Raw genomic sequence first — 22,720 nt, 5'->3', positions numbered from 1 at the left:
TCCAGAATGTCCCATTTATAAGGAAGAACAAGTGATAAGGATTACTACTGAACAGAAAGTGTAATTTCCTGCGACTCGTCACGAATACAGAAAATCCCTCAACATAAGGAATCCTGTACAGCCCGGTGTTAGTTTTGCCCAGGTTCTTTCCAACAATGTACAAAAGGGTAACGAGTGCTCATCATATGAAGAACTGACAAAGTTTTGTCAGAGCAAGAAAAGACCCTCACAGCTGCAATTACAGCACTGAGCTCTGGCAAGAAGATAACTTTTGCTAGAAAAAGTGGTTGTGGTTTATCGAACTCCACATCAGTCGTTAAACCACCACAAAAAGTTCCTGCCGCAGCAAACAACCAAGATCTCTGTGAAGGGATCATCATCGACCGGTTGGGCATCATAAATACAGTAATGGCATTATAAATGACAAAAACATCATTAACATACCTAATCCATAATAGGATATCGTGTATGAATAATGCTATAAATAATTTTATCTTCAAAATCCTGAAAATAAATTTCGGACATGATAGCTGATAATGGAAACCCCATTGGTAAAGTATTTTCCTGAATATAATATTTATCATTAAGTTTAAAGTAATTTTGTTGGCAAATATTTCTAACAATAGTAATAATATTATCCTATAAACACAGATCTTCATTACTGTATATTAATTTTGCTTTTTATTATTTGAACTGTTTTATCTATGGGTATGCTAGAATACATAGCCAAGTTATATGCCAGGTTACATGGTATAAATCTTCTAATTATTTTTTTTATTTTTAAATTTAATTTTTAATTGACTTCATGTTTTGTATATATGATAGTAATTTTAATTTTTATTTAAAAAAAAAAAAAATTGTTTGAAATGTAATTTTATACAAATTATATAAAACTGATGATATGGGATACTGCAAAATTGCTATTTGAATAAAGATAAGAAAAATAAGGTACGTGACATTTCATTTATGTTGCGATTCTGTACTTGGGTTATTCAAGTTGGTTTTTGATTATAAAAAATACAATATAATATATATATATATATATATCAAGTTGGTTTTTGATTATAAAAAATACAATATAATATATATATATATATATCAATTTGATAACCGTCAGGGAGATGTTCTTATAAAAACTGCAACAGATAGCAGCAATTAAGTAAATCAATTACAGAATTATCATTATTTTAGTATTTTTATTATACAATAACAAAATTATTTCAATCGTGACTGAGGATCCAGTGAAAGTACTTTCACAAAAAATTAAGGTAAGATATGTCTTATCTCAATATTCTGTAGTAGAATAGGATTTATCTATATATTCTTATATTATCTAATTACTGTGTTTTGGTAGTTTATATTTTTTTTAATATTAAATTTTATTAACACAGCCATCAATATGTTAATGAATATATAATTTGGCAAAATATAGTTTTGAGTATATATATCTATTTTGAAAATTAAAATAATTATTTACATATTGACTAGTGTTAATAAAATTTAATATTATATGACATACAAACCAGCAAAACACAATACAAAATAACAAATAATTAACAATATGATTTGAAAGAACAAATTTTTAAAAGAATTACATAATGTAATCATAGATTTCAATACAAACTGAGTATTCAGGATGCTGCGAAAATCAATTCTTGGAAATTAATATGTTAAGTTTAACTTATCTAATTACCATGTTTTGGTAGTTTATATTTCTATATATATATATATATATATATATATATATAAAGAAAAAAAATTGAAAAAAAAAAAACATTTCTATTGTTTCTGTTAACTACTTTTTTAGTGTTAAATTTAATTTAAAATCTCTGTAAAACAATAATAAGACTGGATGATGATATGAACGTAGGAGTGAAATATGATTAGTAAAAAAAAACAAAACTGAAAAAAATAGAAAATTGTAATAAAACTGATTTGGGAAATAGATTTTTAAAACTGACAACTATTGAATAAATCCAAAAATAGTTTTATAGAAAACTATAGAAAAAAAGAGGATTTACCAGAGGTAATTATTTTATTTCAGAATAAAATATAAAAATAAATATAAATTAAAGCATTAAATAAAAATAAAATACCATTACATACAATTCTTTAAAAATATGAGATTAAAAAAAAATCTGTAGAAAATCTAACCACAGAAACTAAAAACAAAGTACATAATATACTCATACTATACAGCCCAATACGAAACATAAGAGTAATAAATTATAAGACTCCACCATTTGAACCAAAACAAATACCTGCCCATCACAAAATTTGCAAAGTCAGCACAAAGGCTTGTGTAGCTATCATGTGAAACAGCAGGAACGCATGAAAGCATTAAAAGAAAAACAGTAACATATTCTAAAATCAATCTTGAAAAAATGGTGTTGTCAAAACAACTTCTACTACTGTATTTCAATACTTCAAGTAGTGAAAATCATATGTAGATCTAATGTAGCTAGGGAAGTACACTAAAAAATAAGTTTAAAAATAAGCATAAAAATTTTTTTATGCTTCTTAACATTTTTCTACTATTAAATTTTTTCCAGACATTCAGTTTGAAATCATTAAAAAACACTACTAAATATTGCAATAGAAGGCCAATAAATCATTAAAATCAGATCATTAAGACTTATAGAGAGAGAATGAACATTAGTAGTTTTTTTTGCTATTCTTCATACAATACCCTGGTTTATTCTTCAACACAAAGTTTATTCTTTAATGCACAACAACATTTCTTATAATATTTTAACTGAACACAATGCATTAATAATTGTAAGAATAACAATAAAAATGATACTGCAATCACTGTAACCACACCACTGTACACATGTGCAGTTTATTTATAAAATTCACTGAAAATAAGTTAGGTGCAAAAACAACCCCTGTTGCTGATGTTTCCACCCTTAGTCTTTCAAGTACTTCTTTGTATTTGTATAATTAGTTGCTTAGTCCCACAGAGATCATTATGTACCTGGAAGTTTACTTACAAAATCACTCACAGTCTTATTTGATTTCATAGAATGTAGTCAAAGATTTTAGTTGCTGGATAATACTATTTATAATTTCTAAGAGTATATGCCTGCTTTAAATAGTGATTCATGTTCACTTTTTCACCACTGAGATATAAAATTGAAAATATAATTACCGCTTATAAATGGAAATGCAGAAATAAAGCTTTTATTAATTCTGTAATTCTATCAATTTTGAAATAACAATTGACACATGAATCGGCATTATGAATGGTCTTTAAAGAGGAAGGTCTAGTTGGACAGCACTCATAGCACAAAAAAATTAACTATTTTCAATACTATTTCTAGGTCTTGCTTCAATTAAACAACTATCTGAGGGGCTGTTAAATTCTGTTAATATTTGCCCCTCTGAGCGAAGAAAAGTTATAATCGTTTGAATTTCTGCAGACAGATAAAACAACACACTTGATGCACATAGATATGAAGTAACAGATAACAACAAATACGTTAGTGTTACTTATGAAGTTACCTCTTGGTCGAGGAAAGTAAAATGTTCATCCTTTACCTCATATAAAATTTTTGTGCTTATGGTAAAATTTATAGAAGACTAATACTGTTTCAAAATTTATTTCTTTTACAATTTTTTTACAACAAAATGCTATAGCATTGTCCATAGAACAGCAATCATATATAAAATTAAGATAATTGTACCGACAATTGTAATACATAATGCAATAGCGTGTCTAATACTAGAATGTTGAATTTTTTTTGATAATAATATATCCATCAGTACTTTAATAATATGTTGACCATCAAAATTAAAACACGGTATTATATTAACAATTGCTAAACCGGCTGATAACATAGTTATAAATTGCCCTAAATGAACTATCATATCTGGTATTGAAGAAGGAAAAAGATTATATATACTAATAAAATCACTGACTTGTATTGTATGGTAAATTTCAGCTGGATGACCAAGAAATAAAACTTTTTTACCGAATGAACGCTTTATAATCACTAACTTAGTTGAATTCGCTAATGACGGCCTAAAACAATGATATCCAAATGAACATTCAAGGGCTAAACTATATGCAGATCCAGCCTTTGTATCAATAGATGATTTATGACAAATTTCTGATGATGCTTCTATGACGTTGCGAACATTAAGGCAAGAATGTTGTGGCAATTCTAGCGGTTCTGTTTCCATTTCAAGATATTCAAAACATAAATGGCGCGGGCTACTGCTGTTACAACATTTGACTGCACCATCAGCAAGATGTTTGGCTGAAAAAAAGAAAAAAAATATAAATATAAAGGAAATAATTTGAAATGAGCATTATGTGGTAGTTTTTACTTGCGATTCAAACTCTAATTGTCACTTAGAACAATAAAAATATTATGTTTGCGTTGCAATTGGGATAAGAGTACAAGGCACCCTCATTTCCTTTGGGTAGGAAACTACGCCTAAAGGTGGAAGGTGGTCAAGGCATAGGATGGGGAAGGCAACAAGAACAAAGTGGGAAACCACTCCATTAAAAATCCCATTGGATATTACAAGTATCAGTAGCTCATGATGGATGGAGGCTTCTTAACTAAATTGTCCAGAGGTAAAATAGTCCCCCAATTGAATCTCTGGAGGGGGCAACTACAGAGAGGCTTCTGCTTCGATAAAGTACAAACATCAGAAGAGAATAGGAACTTGGAATGTGAAAACAATGCTAAGGCAGGGAAATTGAAAAATGTTAAGTTGGAATGGAGAGCTTAAGAATGGATGTCTTGGGAGTTGCAGAGAACTTTTGGAGTGGATAATACACAAGGGAACTGCCAAAAAGAGACCATGAAGGAGTAGGCAGAGATGAGAAGGCCTTATCATGAAGACTTTTGGAGTGGAGTGTAGGATAATACACATGGGAACTGCCAAAAACAGACCAGGATATGGAGGAATAGGCAAATTCTAAACAAAAAAAAATAGGAAATAATGTAAAGAGGTATGTACAATACAATGATGAAGTATTCTAGTCAGAATTGCCACTAAACCAAAGGATACCACAATAGTGCAGGTATACACGCCAACAACCAAAGAAGATTAAAAAGTAGAGAAAGTGTATGAAGAGTTAAGTAATTTAATAGAGAATATCAGAGGGGAAGAGAATTTGATCATACTGAGATTGGAGTTCTAATGTTAGGGAAAGATGTGGGTAGAGGGTTGTAGGGAATTATGGACTTCGTAGAAGGAACAAGAGAGGAGAATTTTGCAGAAAATATAACTTAATAATTTCAAACATACTAAGCACCATCCAAGGCGAAGATATACATGGAAAACTCCTGGGAACATAAAGAGAGCACAAATAGATTATATTTTACAGACAAATAGTGATCATAATTTAATCATGATGTGCCCAATGTTAAAATTAAAAAAATTAGATGCAGGCGTAGAAAGGAATCACTGGAATGTTAATAAATTAAAAGATGAAGCAGTTCATATGTAAATGGCAGAAATGAAGAAAGTCGCTGAATCCACAGAAACAAGAGAACAACTGGATGTTGAACAGAATAAAAAAGGCTATTCTGAATTCAACAGAAAAAGTAATTGGGGGAAAAACACATGAAAACAGGAAGGTATGGATAACTGAAGAAGTTGTTGAGTTGATCAATGTAAGAAGAAAGTACAAAAATGTGGTAGAAGAGGAAGGAAGAGAAGGTACAAGGAATTATGGAATAAGATAAATAGGAAAGGGAGACATGATAAAGAAAAATTCCTAAAAAAGAACTGTGACGACATAAACAACTGTATGAAAGCGGGACAGATTGATAAATCCTTTGGAGACATTAAAATGTTCTTCAGTGTAAGGAAGGTAAAAAGTACAACGAATAAAGAAGGGAAAATTATGCATGACGAAGAAAAAATTGCAGAATGATGAAAAGAGTACTTGGAACGGTTGTGTAGAGGTGGCAACCAGATTTTAACAACAGAAGAGGAATAGGAAGTACTACCAGAGGAACAGAGGGAATCGATAATGGAGGAAGAATTCGCAAAGGCATTACATGAATTGAGGGATGGAAAGGCAACAGAAATGGACAAAAATACTAGCAGAACTCGAAGACTGATAACAGAATGAAAAAAGAATTATATAAGTTGGATTGTAACATTTATGAAACTTAAGAATTACTCTGCGATTTTACAAAATGTATTATAGTACTATTACCAAAGAAAACAAATGCCAAATCATGTGCGAAATATAGAATATTGAGCCTAGTATGTCATGCATTAAAGATAATAACTAAAATTATCCAAAAGAGAATAGAAAATAAAATAAAGGGCTGCAAAAGAAGACCAATTTGGATTTAGGTAGGAGATAAGAACAAGAGAAGCAATTTTATCACTAAGTCAAATAGTAGAGAAACAACTGAAGAAAGGTAAAACTACTTTCATATCGTTTGTAGACCTGGAAAAAGCATTCAATAGTGTATTGAAACATCTTGTTCCATATATTGAATCAGATAGATATTAGCTACAGAGAATGAAGAATTATTTACAGTACTTATCAGAATGAAATGGGAATATTTTCTGTGAAAACAAAAAAGAAGCAAACATTAAAAAAAAAGGTGTGACAGGGCTGTACATTGTCTCCATATTTGTACAACTTCATATTAGCCATCGATATAGTTAGAGAAGAAGTTAGTTTACGTGAAAAAATCCAGGGAGAATGAGTTGACATGAGATCTACGTATGATATAGCTGTAATTGCAGAAAGCGAAGAGGACTTGGCAATGAATTTTAACTGTTACAGATAGGGTACTGAAAGAAGTATTTTTTGTGTGTATTAACAGTTACAAAACCAAAATACTGGTACGCACTAAGGACAAATAGAACAACAATAAAACTGAGAGGTCAGACTAGTCAAATAGAAGAGTTTAAATATTTAGGAAGTAAAATAACAGATGATGGAAGAAATAACAAAGATAGTAGAAGTAGAAAGATAGAAAAATAAAAAGTAGATAGTAGATAGTAAAACAAAGTAGACAGTAGAAAGATAGAAGTAGAATACACCGGGCAAAGAATATCTTTAACATAAAGAAAAACCTTTTTACAGCAAACAATGTAAAAGGTTGAGCAAGTCATGGACAATAGAAGAGAAAAGAGGAAACTTCTGATTTTTGAAGCGTGGTGTCACAGAATGATGAAGATAAATTGGATGGAAAACGTGTCAAATGAAGAGATATTGAAGAGAGTTAACAAAGAAAGAAGCTTTTTGAAACAATTAAAAAGAAGAGCTCAGGTAATATCTTAGGCACCAGTCTGGTTAAGAGGGTGATAGGACAGATGGAAGGGAGAAATTGTAGGGGAAGGTCTTGGTTGGAGTTCATAAAACAGATAATGGACAATATGAACTGTGATTCTTACTGCAAGCTAAAAAGAAAGGCTGATAAGGGAAAAGAGTGGAGAGCTGCTGCCAACCAGCCTAAGGGCTGCTAACCAAAGAAGAAGATGGTGGCAAAAGTAAAGCATCTGAGACAACAGGCATTTGTAAAGATTTGCTTTCTCTTGAGATTGAAGATATTTACTAAAAAGCTTGTGGTGAACAGAGTAAAGGTATCATTTGTTGGGCTAAATGCAACCTGCATTTTACTGGGCTTCACAACAGTAAAATTTAAAAGTAACAAAATTAGACTATTTGTTATACCCTTATACATAATGTTATGAGAAAATTTAAAAACAAATATATATAAATATAACATGGATGATTCATTATTCTTCTATGAAACTACAGAATGATACTTCAAAACCGATCTACTGGTAGTTACTTTTTATTGGATTTGTACTTGCACACAATAGTCTATTTGAGTTACAAGGTCTTCAGAATCAGTATATTTTAAGCTAACAAAATAAAAAGTAAAAAAGTATACATGAAAAATATGTAAACATTAATGAATTATTTCATAAAATGTATACCTGGTTTCGTTTCATCATTTTCTTTTATAAATTCAGAATGTATACAAAAACCAGGAGTGGGTTCCCTTACAGCTTGTACCAAACAGTCTTGCCAATCCGCTTTATTTGATACTAAACACTGATTCAATCGTATTATTCTATCTTTTTTCAATAATCCAGCTTGTCCTAACAATGGTGACTCCTAAAAAACAAATTACAATTACAAAAAATATAAATATATTCACGAACAACAAAATTTATATACTAACAATCTACATTAAAATATATCTGTTAAAAACAGTTATGCAAGTTTCAGAAAGCTAACGTGCATTTCTAACTGCAATTATTGTAATTATCAACCAAAAAGGCTGATTTTAGAGTATACATTGATCCTATCAACTTTTGCGTAAATCCTAAAAAAAATGACATAGCTTCCTTGATAATGAGTAAAGTAGTAAGCTTCTTTCCTCTACTTCAAGCATACCTTGCCAACCAATGAAGCTACTAATACAAAAGCCTGATAAAATTCAAATTACACAATTTAATGTACAAACACAATGTTCTAACTACCAAGCATTAGTCTAGAATCATGGCCAGAGGATATATCTCTTTGTTTTTAACTACATTTTTATAAAAATGAAAAATTAACAACCTGAAAGTATAGAAAGTTAAACAGAGGCAGAGAACAATTACAGTAAAATCAAACTTCAATAGCTATTGCCGTAGATAAAAAAAAAACAAAACATTTATTATTTCATCATGAGTAAATCTTACCTGAGCAATATTCTGTACTTGAACACCAGTACCAAAATCATACAATGGATATAGTAACCATGGTAACATGGATACAGCAAGTGCTGCTGTAACTGCCAAAACAATGTTATGCCAAACACCAGCACATAAAATATGCAACTGCTTAGCTGGTGGTAATAATTCCAGTTGTTCCATCTGTACATAAGCCAGCGGGACAATAAACAATAACACCAATCCTACTCCGGTTATATGTATATCTTCTCTAGAAAACAAAAAAGTAATTTTTAAATCTAAAAAAAAAATTAATAGTTAATATGATAAATTATAAATAGAAATTTCCAAATTTACAATTATACCTTCAATATTCAAATAGAAACTGCTAGTTTTCTTATGACTAAGAAAAAATATTATAAAGCACGATACTGGTTATTATCATAAACGTTCTTCTATTGCAAGATTTTTACCACCATTGGATCGCATGAAATAACTTCACACTTTTTCCTTCTCTTTATACAATCTGGGATATTCTCTTTAATTATTAACATTCATTTTATCACTCTTTTTAAGAAGTGGATGTATAAAGTGTACATTTCTGTTCTGGTAATTTCTCTCCATATATCATCTAATGTTTTTTTTTTAATTTCTCAATCAAGTCATTACTTTCCTCTTTCCACATATCTGCAACTGTTAAGTTCTTCTCAAGTTGATTTATGATTTTTAAGCCTTTTTATTATCTTCTAATTTATTTTTTCATCCAGAAGATCTGAGTTACACATTTTCTTGAATAATTAATTATAAGTTTCTAACTTTTCAATAGGTTCTTCACATTTTCATTTTTCAAAATATTTAGCCAGAATTTTTTAGTTTCCTCTATTTACTTAAACTTTTAGAAATTACTAAATGATTAATTTTATCCTTTGTGTGAAAATAATAATTTTCATAATAATAGATAATTTTCATTGTAGCAATAGATCATCCATGTAGCAATTATTTTTCTAGAAATGTTGCATTATATTCTCCCAGATTGAAAGTGGGTGATCTCCATGTTTTTTTTTTTTGCTTTTTAGGTAATCTTTTAAAATTAGCTGAAATCTAATAAAATTAGTATTAAAATCTTTCCATAAGTTAATTTATGGAAAGGATCCATTTTTATTCATTCTTTTATGCGCAGGATATTCTATTCCTATATTTTCTCTTTTCTAATTTGGGCGTTGAAGTCATTAACAAAAATTTTTGTATTGTTGTTTGGTACATTAGAAATTTCTGTTTCTAAAAGTTGCCAAAACTTGTCTACTTTTTCTGAATTTCTTTTGTTGTCTTCATTTATTGGTACATATGCATCAATCTATGAATAATTCTTATTTACACATCTTAAATTTAGAAATGTAGTCTTTCTGAGGATGAATAAAAAATTTGAGAGTCCAACATTTACTACAATCTTAAAATTCATGATTTTTTTTTGTAGAATAATATAATTATTTATGATAATTAACTCACCAAGCATTCATCATAAAAATCTTTGGTCACGTCTGGCTACAAAAACGGCAAAGCTAAGAGAATAATAGTTCAAATTTGTTTAATTTTAGAGTAAACAATACATGTCAAAAAAGCCATAATGCAACAGGTCTTATGATGAACAAACAATGAACATCTGGATTTTTAATATGTTGTGAAACATGCTCCTACTAATTTAATCGTATGGCTTAAAATGGGTGAATGCCTTAATAGTAGTCATATATATTTATAATTCTCCCACATTAAGAGATTTAAAGTTAAGAGGTAATAAAATTTCTAAGTATGAACAAAGTAAGGTAAACATCAAAAGCAGACTGGTACAAACGAGAACTTTCTTGCAAAAAATGTCTGCTAGTATTAGAACTAAATGTAATATTTTATGAAATTCAGTAATTTACAGCAGCATAATGTGGAAAATAAGAATAGAAGTTAACTAAGTATTAATAATAAAGAAAAATATTATCATAATATCCTGCATTACAGGAGAATGTTGAAGATTACATGGACTAAAAATTCCTAAGTAGAAGACAGAAACTTTAGGAAGAATCTTACAAAGAATTAGTGTGATGGGCCATATATATTAGATAACCAGGTTTAATTAATCTGATAACAAACAGATGGGTAGAATGTAAAAGCTATAGAGAAGGATGAAAGATAAGATTAGAACACAAATGGGTACTAACGTATTAACGCCACCGCAGCTACAGCTTTAGGTTATGTTGACTTCGTGTACTGACAAATCGTATGTATATCAAAATAACCTAACTAAATATAACCTACGCTTGCTTCGCTCGCTAACCTCTTATAATTAACATTAAATATGCATAATATATACAACTTATTAATAATATAACCTTAATGTTATAGCACCGAAATCCAATTAATGTTAATCCACCGAAATCCGATTGACTACTTTGTTTTTAAAGTACCGAGGTTAGCGAGCGTAGGTTATATTTAATTAGGTTATTTTGATATACGAACGATTTGTCAGTACATGAAGTCAACATAACCTAAAGCTGTAGCTGCGGTGGCGTTAATATGTAAGTACCCACAAATGATTAAGGATGTAAGATGTAGAAATGCTAAGATTAGTAGGGTATTGTATGGAAAGTAGATTATCACCAACTGGTAGATGATCCAAAAAATATGTTCTAGCTTGTTGCGCATGCAACAATTCTGAAATTAAGGATAATTATTTATGTATTTAAATTTTGTGTAACTGTATACATAAATTCAAAATCATAATCTTTATTTAAATCAAATTATGAGATGGCCTAAAAAGGAAAAGAGAATTTCAGATTAACACATTGGCTGCTGTAAATTTTCTGTACACCATATATGGTGATGTATCCTCATTTCTCCTCAACTTCCCTTCTATGTGGCAAATGTATTTTATGCCTACCTTCCTCAATTATTCTTTTAAGTCATAACAAGTAATACTAAAGATTAAATTTGTACCGAAACTGGATTCATTTACCATATAACTTCACTGATTGAATATAAAATTCACAAATAGTTCTATAAGATGGCATTGGAAAAGCCAAGAGCTTACAAGATAAACGTGTCCTGTAATGCAACAATGGAAATGTGAATACCAGACAATGGGAACTTATAACAGAAAAATTACAAGCATTAAAAAAAAAATATCGCTGCCAATGTGTTTTACTGCCAAAAAATAATAGTTGGTTTATATAGGTGAATAGTAAAGTACAGACCTTTAATTTCTATTACAGTGTAACACTCAATATTACTGTCAAGATACTAAATACTTCAATAAAGCCTCTGCAGTTTTAATAGGAATTTTTCATTTCCAATAAGTTGTTAATGAAAATTAAAGGTTATACAGAAGTGCTGTAAAATATTATAAATAAAATTTCATACAATTCATTAAACACTAGTCGACAATAAGTTATTGAAAATACATTAATAAACAATAAGACTGACCTAACAGCAGACACTGCATGTCCGATTTCATGAAACACACTTATTATTATCAGTGTTACCATATAATAACCTAAATCTGATATTGGAAAATTAACACCAGGAACCTATAAAAAAAACAAGCAGCATATAATTAAAAATTACTGGGTTAAATTTATTTCTATTGCATCTAATTGAAAGAATAGAAACTTAAGTAAGTTTTTTCTTTGATCTTATTTTCTGAGGTTTGTAAAAAAATTATTTATTTTGCATTAGTTAATTTATAGCTGTTTTGGTTTGGTATTCCTTTTTTTGGGGGGGGGGGGGGTGGCACATAAGTAATATTAAATCAACATTTATTTATTACAAAGATAAGTATTAGTAGTTCAGTAATGAAGAAGTAGTACTTGTGAATATAAAATATATGCCACTAAGGAAATACCACTAAGGCATTTATTTATGTATAAGTTTAGTGAAAGGTTTTTTATTAGAAGTAAAGATACCAATGATATCGAGTTTAGTATATGGATATTAAATTTACAATCATTAAATGGCTATTTATTCATTTTAAAAATAAATAAAAAATGTTATAAGATCATATTGTTATTTTGCTCTGAAAATTTTTATTCAGTTGCCAATATTTATTAAGGGTAGTGAATCATTAAAAAAACGTTTGTCTCATTTAAAGGAATGATCTATTTAAGTAGAAACATTTTTTTAATAACATTAACAGTTTTTGGAAAATTATAAATAAATAATTTGTTTGATGAAGTAATGTGAATAATGCTTTTTTTAAATTAAGATACCAAGTAATAGAATCATATCAGACCTTATATTCTATTAACAGTGAGCAAGACACACTACAACAATTTATTTTTTAAGTCTGCGACATATGGTTTACAGTATTTCTATGATAAAAAACAGTCATTTAATAAATTATGCAGAAATTTTCAATTATACACTTACCATAGGCTCAAGAAGAACACCACCAACAGATTTATCTTTTTCTTCTCTTATTATCTGCTTCAGCACTTGAAATAATGAATGAAGTATTAGCCACAATGCGAAAGGCAAAAGAACTACAGCAAACCATGTACCTGTTGTAAACCACGCAAGTTGAAGTTTCTTTCGAACAGATCCCCATTTTTGTAAAAGGCGGTTAAATGCAGTGGTAAACCAAATAATTCTAAAAGGTTGTATTTCTAATCCAGTTTTTTTCATTAAATACAAGTATGGAACATGGGAACAACTCTGAAAAACAGCAATTTTTTATTGCATTACAATTAGGGTATAAAATGAAAATACAACTATCTAAATACACCTATAACCATAAACAGAAAAGCAGATTTGATAAATTCAAGACTTAAAATAATATCCCAACATTAATTGATTATATAAAATAATCAATTCATGAAGATAATTTTTATAGTCATTAATTCTTTATCCGGTGATGTTAGTTATATTCAATTCTCATTATTGAGAGAATGAATTACCATATGAAAATGTTTGTAGCATTAGTTTTAAATTGTAACTGTCCTTTGGTCAAAAGTTATATTTCGTAATATCGTTTACATAGACAAAGTTACCATAAAGAACATTTTATATTAATAAACATGTATATGCATGTTTAAATTCTAATTACACTAATACTAACAAAAAAAAAAAAAAACTAAATACGTCGTATAAAATTACAGACAATACTGAAAACAAGGTTAGATATCTCAGTAAATAATTCATGTTCTAAATTATAAGATTAACCTTACCCGAAAAATTGTGTCAAAAAAGAATAAACAGCAATGCAATAATGTAAAACAAAACAAGGTTATGTAAAAATCATTCATTATTGTAGGAACCTTACAAAATTACATAAAAGAATAAGTTCATCTATATACAAATAGCATGGTTTTTTTTAGTTTAAATAAGTACATTAAACTATACAAGTTTTAACTACACCAGAAATTAGTCCATCACAGCTAATGAACCAATTATCCGAAGTGAATGGAACATAACCTGCTTCTATAAAACCTGTTGGTGTCATTATTATGGTAAAATAAATATCGGGAATTATAGTACAATTTATTATGTAATAAAATATAAATAATCATGAAAAATAATATTAAAATAGATTTCATTAAATATTACCTCTATGTTTTTTTTATTTTTTAAATTAAAAACAAAATAGAAAATATTTTTATACTCATATTACGTAATAATTAAATAAAATAATCTCTAGAACCGTATAAAAAGTTTAATAATGTTTATATTAATTTTATTTATAAACATCTGAGCGGTTTTTTCGTTGTTGCAGGGAACTATCGTGCTACTATTTTTTGACACAACACTGGGCGTTTCAACCTGCAATGTACCAGCTGCATCACTTACTGTCTTGTCCATTGTAATTTGTGATTAATAATGGCAGACACTACAGTGGATGCAACTCGACGATTAAATGTCAAAAAGCAAACATTAGATGATGCTTATGCAGCTCCAGCTAATTTTCTGGAAATTGATGTAATTAACCCTATTACTCATGGTGTAGCTAAGAAGCGATATACGGATTATGAAGTCAGGATGAGGGTAATTGAATTTATATTTATTTTATATCTATTTCTCAATTCTTGTATTAGATCGTCGGTCTCAGCAATTTTATTTTAGTTAACGGTTTCATGGTATAATTTATTGTTTTCGTATTTTACTTGACTACAGTTTACGGAATTAATTTTTTATACGTTTATTAGAAATTTACTCGTCCTTGAAGATTAACAAAATAGGGTTTTAAATTGTTATAACTGTTATTATAACAATACGTTATGAATATTTTGATAATATTATGTAACCACATAGTTGTATTTTGTATGTCATTGTTAATTTTCTTTAATACAATAATATTTTGATCTTCTATGTCTTCCTCACTTGAAATGATTCTTTCATGGATTTACTTTATATAATGAAACATACCATTTGTTTATTAATTGAAACTTTTACTTTGTTTACATTGTCTTCTTAAATTTATTTAATTAAAAAATGTTATGAATTAAAATTTGAAAAATGATGGTTTCCTGGTCTTTTATTGTGCTGTTTACTTTTTAATTTTTATAGATAAAATAATGATTGAGTTGTATCATTAGTAATTGAATAGTTTACCTCTATTAACATAAAAAATTAATATTTGTGAAATTAGGGTGTCATTTATTTTTAGGGATATATTTAATAAACAAGACCATTCAGTTTTCTTGCATTAGACTCTTTGCTTAGATACCACGTTTTTTCCATTCTTTTTACTGTCATAATAATATTTCATAACTTAGGGTTTAAATTGGTTCTCTTTTTAGTATACATAAATTAACATTCATTTTTTGTGTGTTGTTTATTCTGTTTCTAATTAATTTCTTTATTAATAATTAAATATACCACTGATCATTTCTAACAAATTATTATTACCATCTATAAGAAAAATATTACTAGCAGTTCTTAACACCTTTATTTTCCCATTTGATTGTTGAAACCTAAACATTTTATTTAATTTTATTGAGTTTAATTGATTCTTCTGTGTATAAACAGAATAATCAATTATAAAAAAGTTTATATTAACAATAAAATAAATATTGTTAAAATATTTTTTTTATGTGTGCTAATTAAATACAGGTACTGTTAATTTATTGTTATACCTGTATTATCTTTGTTTATTTGCATCATCATGATTTTGCATGTTTGTAGGAATTGTGTAACAACTATTAAATATTTTTTATTCTTCTGTTTTTGCTTAATAAATTTATATAATTATTTTACCAAGGACTACTGATAAATTAGTTGTTTAATCTGAATGATTCTCAAATTCTCACAAACAGTGATTTAGGGCAGCTACATCATAATTATTACATTTAATTATACCTCTCAATTTTACCAGTTTTATTTTATTTTATTTATCTATATCAATTTTTACATCTTTTTTTAAGAATGGCACAGTTGGTATATAATATTATGTATAAATAAAATGAAATTGAACCTTACCAAAAATTCACCAGCATTCTCTTTTCTAACACTTTCGGCCATTCGACCTTCCTCAGGAAATGTTATTCTTCAATTTCAGATCATTAAAATTAAAGTATATAGAATGAAAATTTATAAAATGTTAAAATCACAAATGGTTATCATAGTATAAAGTCATGTTTGTTTTGTACGAAGGTTGCAGTTATGAATCACAATTCATAACCAGTTGTTCTGATTTTAACTTTTTGTAACGTTTAAAATGTTTTAACGTTATAAACATTTTACATTCTACATTCTCTAATTTTAATGATCTAAAATTGAAGAATAGCTTTTCCTGAGGATTATCGAATGACTGAAAGTGCTAACAAAGAGAATGTGGACAAATTGTTGGTAAGGTTGAATTTCATTTTATTTATATATAAATTTTACATCTTAATATTTTTCTCATTGGATATTTATTCTGCCTTCTAATTTTACATGCATTCCATTTTACTGTTTAACTTAACACTAGCAAGGCATTTATTTATGACTAGAATAAAAAAGACCTAATGGCTTGCAATCACTTTGACAGTTTCTACATTTTGTTTTTTTTTTTAATTTTCTTTTTTCTGTAAGTAATTTTTCTTTTTTTATAATTATTTCTTAGAAATTTTTGCCACATATGATTTCAGTATCTATACATATCTTATGATTATTAATTCAATTAAGAATTAAAAAAAACAAAAGCTTGAATATGTAGATTTATATAAAAAAAATTAATAATACACAATTTCTAAACAGATTGGCTAATGTTTGCTTCAGTAGACAATATATTATGCCATAATTAATTATTCATCAATTCTTGTAGTAAATTATTATCACTTTTTTTTTTACAAATAATTTTATTTAATTATGTTATTTTTTATGTTAAGAATCATTAAAATCTTAACATTTTGTCGTTTTCACCAATGATGAAACTATGATCAAGTGCGGATCAGCTGTTAACAGTTTCATTTTTCTTCAAAAATGCCCAGAAGGTTTAAAAAATTACACCTTACAGATGGTCAAGAATGCTCAGAGGTCAGCTGCAATAAAGATTGTAAAAATAGATGTGATCGGGCAAACAAACTGATAATGAAAAAATCATACTCCTCTGTTTGGAACTCATGAGTAATCGGCTAATCATATCAATATCAATCGGCTATCATCGGCTAAATCATAAACCCCAACTTGGATATAAGTTCTTGTCATTCCAAATCATGTAAAATGTAAAAGCCTACTAAATTTAGAAAGAAAACAGTACATCTGTAAGAAGTAACTAGTACCAGATTTCAGAAGCGTGTTTAACATTTTTCAGAACACGTACCTGTATAAATTATGAAGGTTATATTTTTGTATTGCTATTTTTGGTAATAAAATCGAATAAAAGAAAATATAGGAATAAGTAACTTTACAGTATTTGTACTAAAAGTAATGAAGTAAGTAATACTTTGCTAACTATTGTTCAGAGTTTCACTTAAGAAGTTTGTGGGAAATTAATAATATGAATGTAAATGAAGTGTAGTCTTGTACAGCCCCAGGTCAACCATACCTGAGGTTGTGGTTAATTGAAACCCAACTGCCAAAGAACACCGGAATCCTCAAACTAGTATTCAAATCCATATAAAAGTAAACTACCTTTACCAGGGTTTGAACGTTAGAACTCGACTTCGAAATCAGCTGATTTGTGATGACAAGTTTACCACTAGATCAACCCGGTGGGTTAACTTAACTACCTCGTAATTTGATGCTGATTTCAAAATTTAAAGAATTTTAGAAGTTGTATCTTTAGTGTATTTTATTTTCAATTAAAATATATGTAGGCCTACAAAAAAATCCTGTTTTTTTGAGGAGAAAAAACTTGAAATTGATAGAGCATGCCTTGCAGAGAAAACAAAAAATGAGATTGCTGATTAGTATGAACTAAGGCTTTTTGAAATGTGCAAATATGTATTACTTTTTTTGTATAAGTTTTTCTATTAATTTTCTTAATTGTTCTTGTAAAGAATACTTTATATATGAGAGTAATATCAGCTTGTTTTTATGAAGGCTATTTATATTAACCTTTGGTTGAGTAATAAAATGAAACGCAAAAAATTGAAGAAAAAAAATTACATCTATAAAGGTTAGATATATATTTTAATGTTACTTCTTGACTTAGTCTCTACTTCACCCAAAATACAAGCACTTGTCGTATTATGTGTATTCCCAAGCTGTTCTATTTAACAAAGAATAGCACTGCCAAAGTACTTATCCATGAGTTCATCATTGATTTTGAAGTATTGAATTGCCAGTCAATTCTTCAATTTTGTGAATAGATGAAAATCAGATAATGCCAAAACAGGGTTGTAAAGGAGATTGTAAAAAATCTGCCACTCAAACTTGCTTAATGTACTTTTAGTGCTAGCAGCAGTGAGTGATTGTCATACAAAAAAAATTCCCTTCATTAGCATCACTTTCTTTATATTCTGTATTCTTCTAAGCTTTGTCAATATTTTATAATAATGGTCTACCTGCGCCTTTATAAAATTCTACTAACAGAATTCATTTATGGCTCAAAACATCATATTATTTTTTTAATTTTTTTGAGCTTGTTTGACTGGTGTGTATGGATCCACCGTTTGGACTATCCTTTTGTTTCAAAAGAACTTATTTCATATTAATGGAATAAAACAAATTTAATCTTAAAGAAAGAAAAGATTAGCTATCTTAATTAAAGTATCATTTTTATTATAAAAATCACTTATTATTATAAAAAATAATTCTTTACTATCTTTATCTTTATTATTGTAGACGGCGTCAGACTTCTGGAACTATGTATTATGAACAGTAAAATTCAGTTTTAATATATCTGTCATATTATTAATTTTTTTATTTAATGTTTATTTGAAATTATGCCTCAGATTTTGGTGGATTTATTGTTTTAAGGTAGTATTTTAGTTTAATTTTAGGGTCAATCCATTTGAAGTGTCCCAAAAAAACATAATGGTTGCTTGACCTATTCAAAAAAAAAAATTGAAACTTACCCACTTCTTTCCTACATGTTTTAGAACCTTAAAACTATTTTTATTTTTATTTTTTATTTAAGCAATTTACTTGTGGCGGCCATTTTTGTTATGGTGCACATACTTATTTTTGTGGTTTAAGAGTTTACGGAAAAAATCATAACTAAAAAACTATTGGTCCTGGAAGGAAGAATCAAAAAGCAATTTAATCATATTTTCTCAAGGTAAAAGATTGGTTTATTTACCTATCTCTCTTCTTTCTATTAGAAAATTACCAATAAAGTTGAACATGAAAAATGATGAAATTTCACTTTTGGTAATTTTTTCAAGAGGAAGGGATGGCATACACAGTTTTAATTACTTTTTATATGTAGGTATATGTTAGTAGTTTTACCATAAATAATATTAATGGAGATATACTTACCCCTAAATGTTTATGAAATTTTGAAAACTAATTTTTTTAAAAAATCAAATTTTGGCTTCAAATAACTCTCTAATGGTGCTGGTGATAAAAGTTTCAAATTTGCACAACTTGCAGTATTTTTTTAGATGTTTATGGCAAATAAAAAAGTTTCTTGTTTATTGTACTAATAAAAAAGTTATAATGACACAAAACTCATGAAAAACCTGTTAAAAGCGAGGGTTTTTGAATTTATTTGCATGTGGGTGTGGCCAGTGAGTAAATTTTCTGTTATTTAGAAAAACCAATGAGCTTCTATCTTTCTACACAATTACATCTTCAGCCAATTAGGAGATGAATTTGACACATTTTAACAACTCTTACTCTTAAGTGCCATCCGGTTCTTGTATTTTAACTTCTCTATAACTTTGTAGTTGTAGAAGTAGGCATTCTACTGGTAAAATTTATTACGTTTTCTCATGTTGTGATATGTTATACATTCCACATGTTATCTGTGTTTTTAAAGTGAAGTTGTTTAAATTATTGGATATTATTTCAACATAATATCTAGTGTAGTCTTAACAAGGCTAAAAGGCAAAGAACTTACAGCTTAAAACAGTGAATGGGAGAACCAACATTGTTTTATTGAATATAGGGAAAAATCTGTGTGTTTATTATGTAATGCTAGCATGTCTGTTCCTAAAAGAAGTAGTGTAGAGCGAAATTCATCACAAACAGTTAAAATAAAAAAAAAAAAATTCCTGTTAATTCCAAAGTGAGAAAACACAAAGTGAAAGACCTTAAATCAAAATTAAAATTGTTGCAATAGTCCGTGTTTACGAAACCTGTTCAGGACACCAGTAACTTGACAGAAGTTTCTTACAAAATCTGTTACGTACTAGCTAAAAGGAAAAAACTGTTTAGTGTTGGGGAAGTAGTAAAAGAATCAACGATCAGTGCCGCTGAATCTCTGCTTGAAGGTTACAAAGATAAATCTGCGCTTATGTCTTCCATTAGAGGTCTACAGTTGTCTCACCAAACTGTTGCTAAGTGGGTTGAACATATTTCTAATAATTTGGAATCTCAATTACATCAGGATTTACTATTATGTGAATATTTTTCACTCCAGTTTGATGAAAGTACTGACATGTCTGATATTGCAGAGTTTTGTATTTATTAGAATGGTTTTCTATGATTTCACAGTAAAGGAAGAGTTTGTCAAACCTTTGCCACTTCATGGACAAACTAGGGGATTAGACAAATTTAATGCATTCCTTAAACTTGTCAAAGATCGTAACTTTCCACTTTCAAAGCATGTTGCTATAACAACAAGGGGGGGGGGGTGTCTTCTATGACTGGTAGGAATAATGGATTTCTATCTCTTTGTGCTAAGGATGAATTATTTCTAAAATTTATTTCTTATCACTGCATTATCCACCAGGAAGTTTGATCATGTCATGAAAGTTGTAACTCGTGTGGTAAACTACATCAGATCGTCTTCTACACTTCATTGATTGTTTCAAAATATTTTGAATATATCAGATACTCGGTATGGCGATGTAATTCTTCATGGAGATATAAGGTGGCTTAGTAGGAGTAAAACATTGGAACAATTCTGCTGTCTGCTAGATGAAATAAGAGACTTTTTGAAATCATCTGCCGGACCATATTTTCATAAACTTGATGATATATCATGGCTACTAGATTTACATTTTTTGGCAGATATCACCTCAAAATTAAACGAGTTAAATCTCGAATTGCAAGGGAAATATTGTCATATTTTTCATAAGTGTTATAAATGTGTTTGTAAAGAAAGTTATGAATTACACATTTAAAAAGAAATTCCCTTTTATACTTTCCAAATTTCAAATCAATTCTAGAAACAGTAAATGATGGCGAGTCTGATCTTTCCTCCTCTTACGCCAAGCATCTTGAAATGCTAGTGTTTGAATTTGACAATATATTTAGCCAGTTTTCAGTACTTTAACCAGTGATAATGTTTGTCAATAATCCGTTCTCTTCCGGTGATGTTAGTGAACTTGAAAGTAGTGTGTTTGAAATAATCAGAAAGTATAAAATTGAAGAATTAGAAATGGAAATTTTTAATTTTCAAGACTTTTCTTTAAAATCCTCATATACCTAACATGTAGCAATATATGGACTCTGGACAAGAGAAAAATATCCCATTCTCCTTAGTGTTGCACAGAAAATGTATTCATGCTTTGGTTCAATTTATCCCTATGAAGTTGCATCTTCATCAATAAACATCATCAAAAACAAGTACTGATCCTGCCTGACAGACTCCCACCTTGATGACACGTTAAGAGCAGCTTGTTCCAGCTATACACCAGATTTTCCTCAACTTGCAGTGAACATGCATTGTCAGATTTCACATTAATTATGTGGTGAGTGAATATAATTGTTTTCATCATTATTATAATTTATAATTATTAATTTTGTTAGCAGCAATAGTATTTTGCAGCATTTTGTAGCAGCAGTAGTGTGGAGATAGTTAAAATGAATCCTGTCACCTGTATAACCATTGTAATCATTCAGATGTGCCCCTAGTTGTAAAAAGGTTAGACAGCGCTTCTTTAAACACAGTATAATTTTGATGATAAATATCAGTGGGATTGACTGACCCAAAATTTTTTGCTAAGAATCTAGATTTTTTTCTTCACTTAAACTTTTAATGCTGCATACTATTTAAGGTAAAAATGACATTTCAGCTAAGGAGTCAAAATGAATTAAATTTTTTTTGAAATTGTGGGTCAAATCTGCTTTCTGCAACCAGTCAGTCAAAACCAATAAAAACACTATTTTCACTATTATTAATAATATTGATATCATTAATAACACTGATAAACATATCAGTGATATGTTTATACGTATCAGCGATATGATAAACATATCGCATATTGTTTCCTAACATGCGATACATGATTTTAATCTGTTGTTTGAAGCTGAAAACAAATATGAACTCAGAATCTTTCTATCACCCACCATTTTTTAAACATTTTTAAATTTTAATTAAAGGATTTTTTTTCCATTTTTCAACATATAGTTAGCATTTTAAGCTCCTGCATTGTATTTTGTTAGGTCATTTTTTAGTGTTATTTTGTTAATGTAATTTGTAAGTTATAAATAAACAATACTAGACAAAGAATTAAATCATATCATAGTCACATATTATGAAATCATATCTAAT

At 28.6% G+C, this 22,720-nt stretch overlaps 2 protein-coding genes across 2 annotated transcripts in view; one reads left to right on the top strand and one right to left on the bottom strand.

The window, feature by feature from the left end:
• Positions 1-2,007: 2,007 nt before the first annotated feature.
• S2P (membrane-bound transcription factor site-2 protease) lies at positions 2,008-14,121 on the bottom strand. The gene is made up of 6 exons (XM_075370328.1): positions 13,863-14,121; positions 13,066-13,350; positions 12,124-12,227; positions 8,686-8,926; positions 7,933-8,113; positions 2,008-4,262 (listed from the first exon to the last, which is right to left on the bottom strand). Exons 1-6 carry the CDS (start codon positions 13,938-13,940, stop codon positions 3,634-3,636), a joined length of 1,518 nt encoding a protein of 505 aa, XP_075226443.1. The 5' UTR covers positions 13,941-14,121; the 3' UTR covers positions 2,008-3,633.
• Positions 14,122-14,435: 314 nt separating this feature from the next.
• Positions 14,436-22,720, top strand: part of Snx3 (sorting nexin 3) — a 29,333-nt gene continuing 21,048 nt past the window's right edge. Inside the window, exon 1 of the mRNA XM_075371092.1 lies at positions 14,436-14,676. Coding sequence (XP_075227207.1) covers positions 14,512-14,676 — 165 coding nt within the window. The 5' untranslated portion in view covers positions 14,436-14,511. The remainder of the gene's footprint in view (positions 14,677-22,720) is intronic.

This window comes from Lycorma delicatula, chromosome 7, assembly GCF_047948215.1.
Source record: "Lycorma delicatula isolate Av1 chromosome 7, ASM4794821v1, whole genome shotgun sequence".
In the NCBI taxonomy this organism is placed as follows: domain Eukaryota; kingdom Metazoa; phylum Arthropoda; class Insecta; order Hemiptera; family Fulgoridae; genus Lycorma; species Lycorma delicatula.
This window is presented reverse-complemented; position numbering and strand designations above follow the sequence as displayed.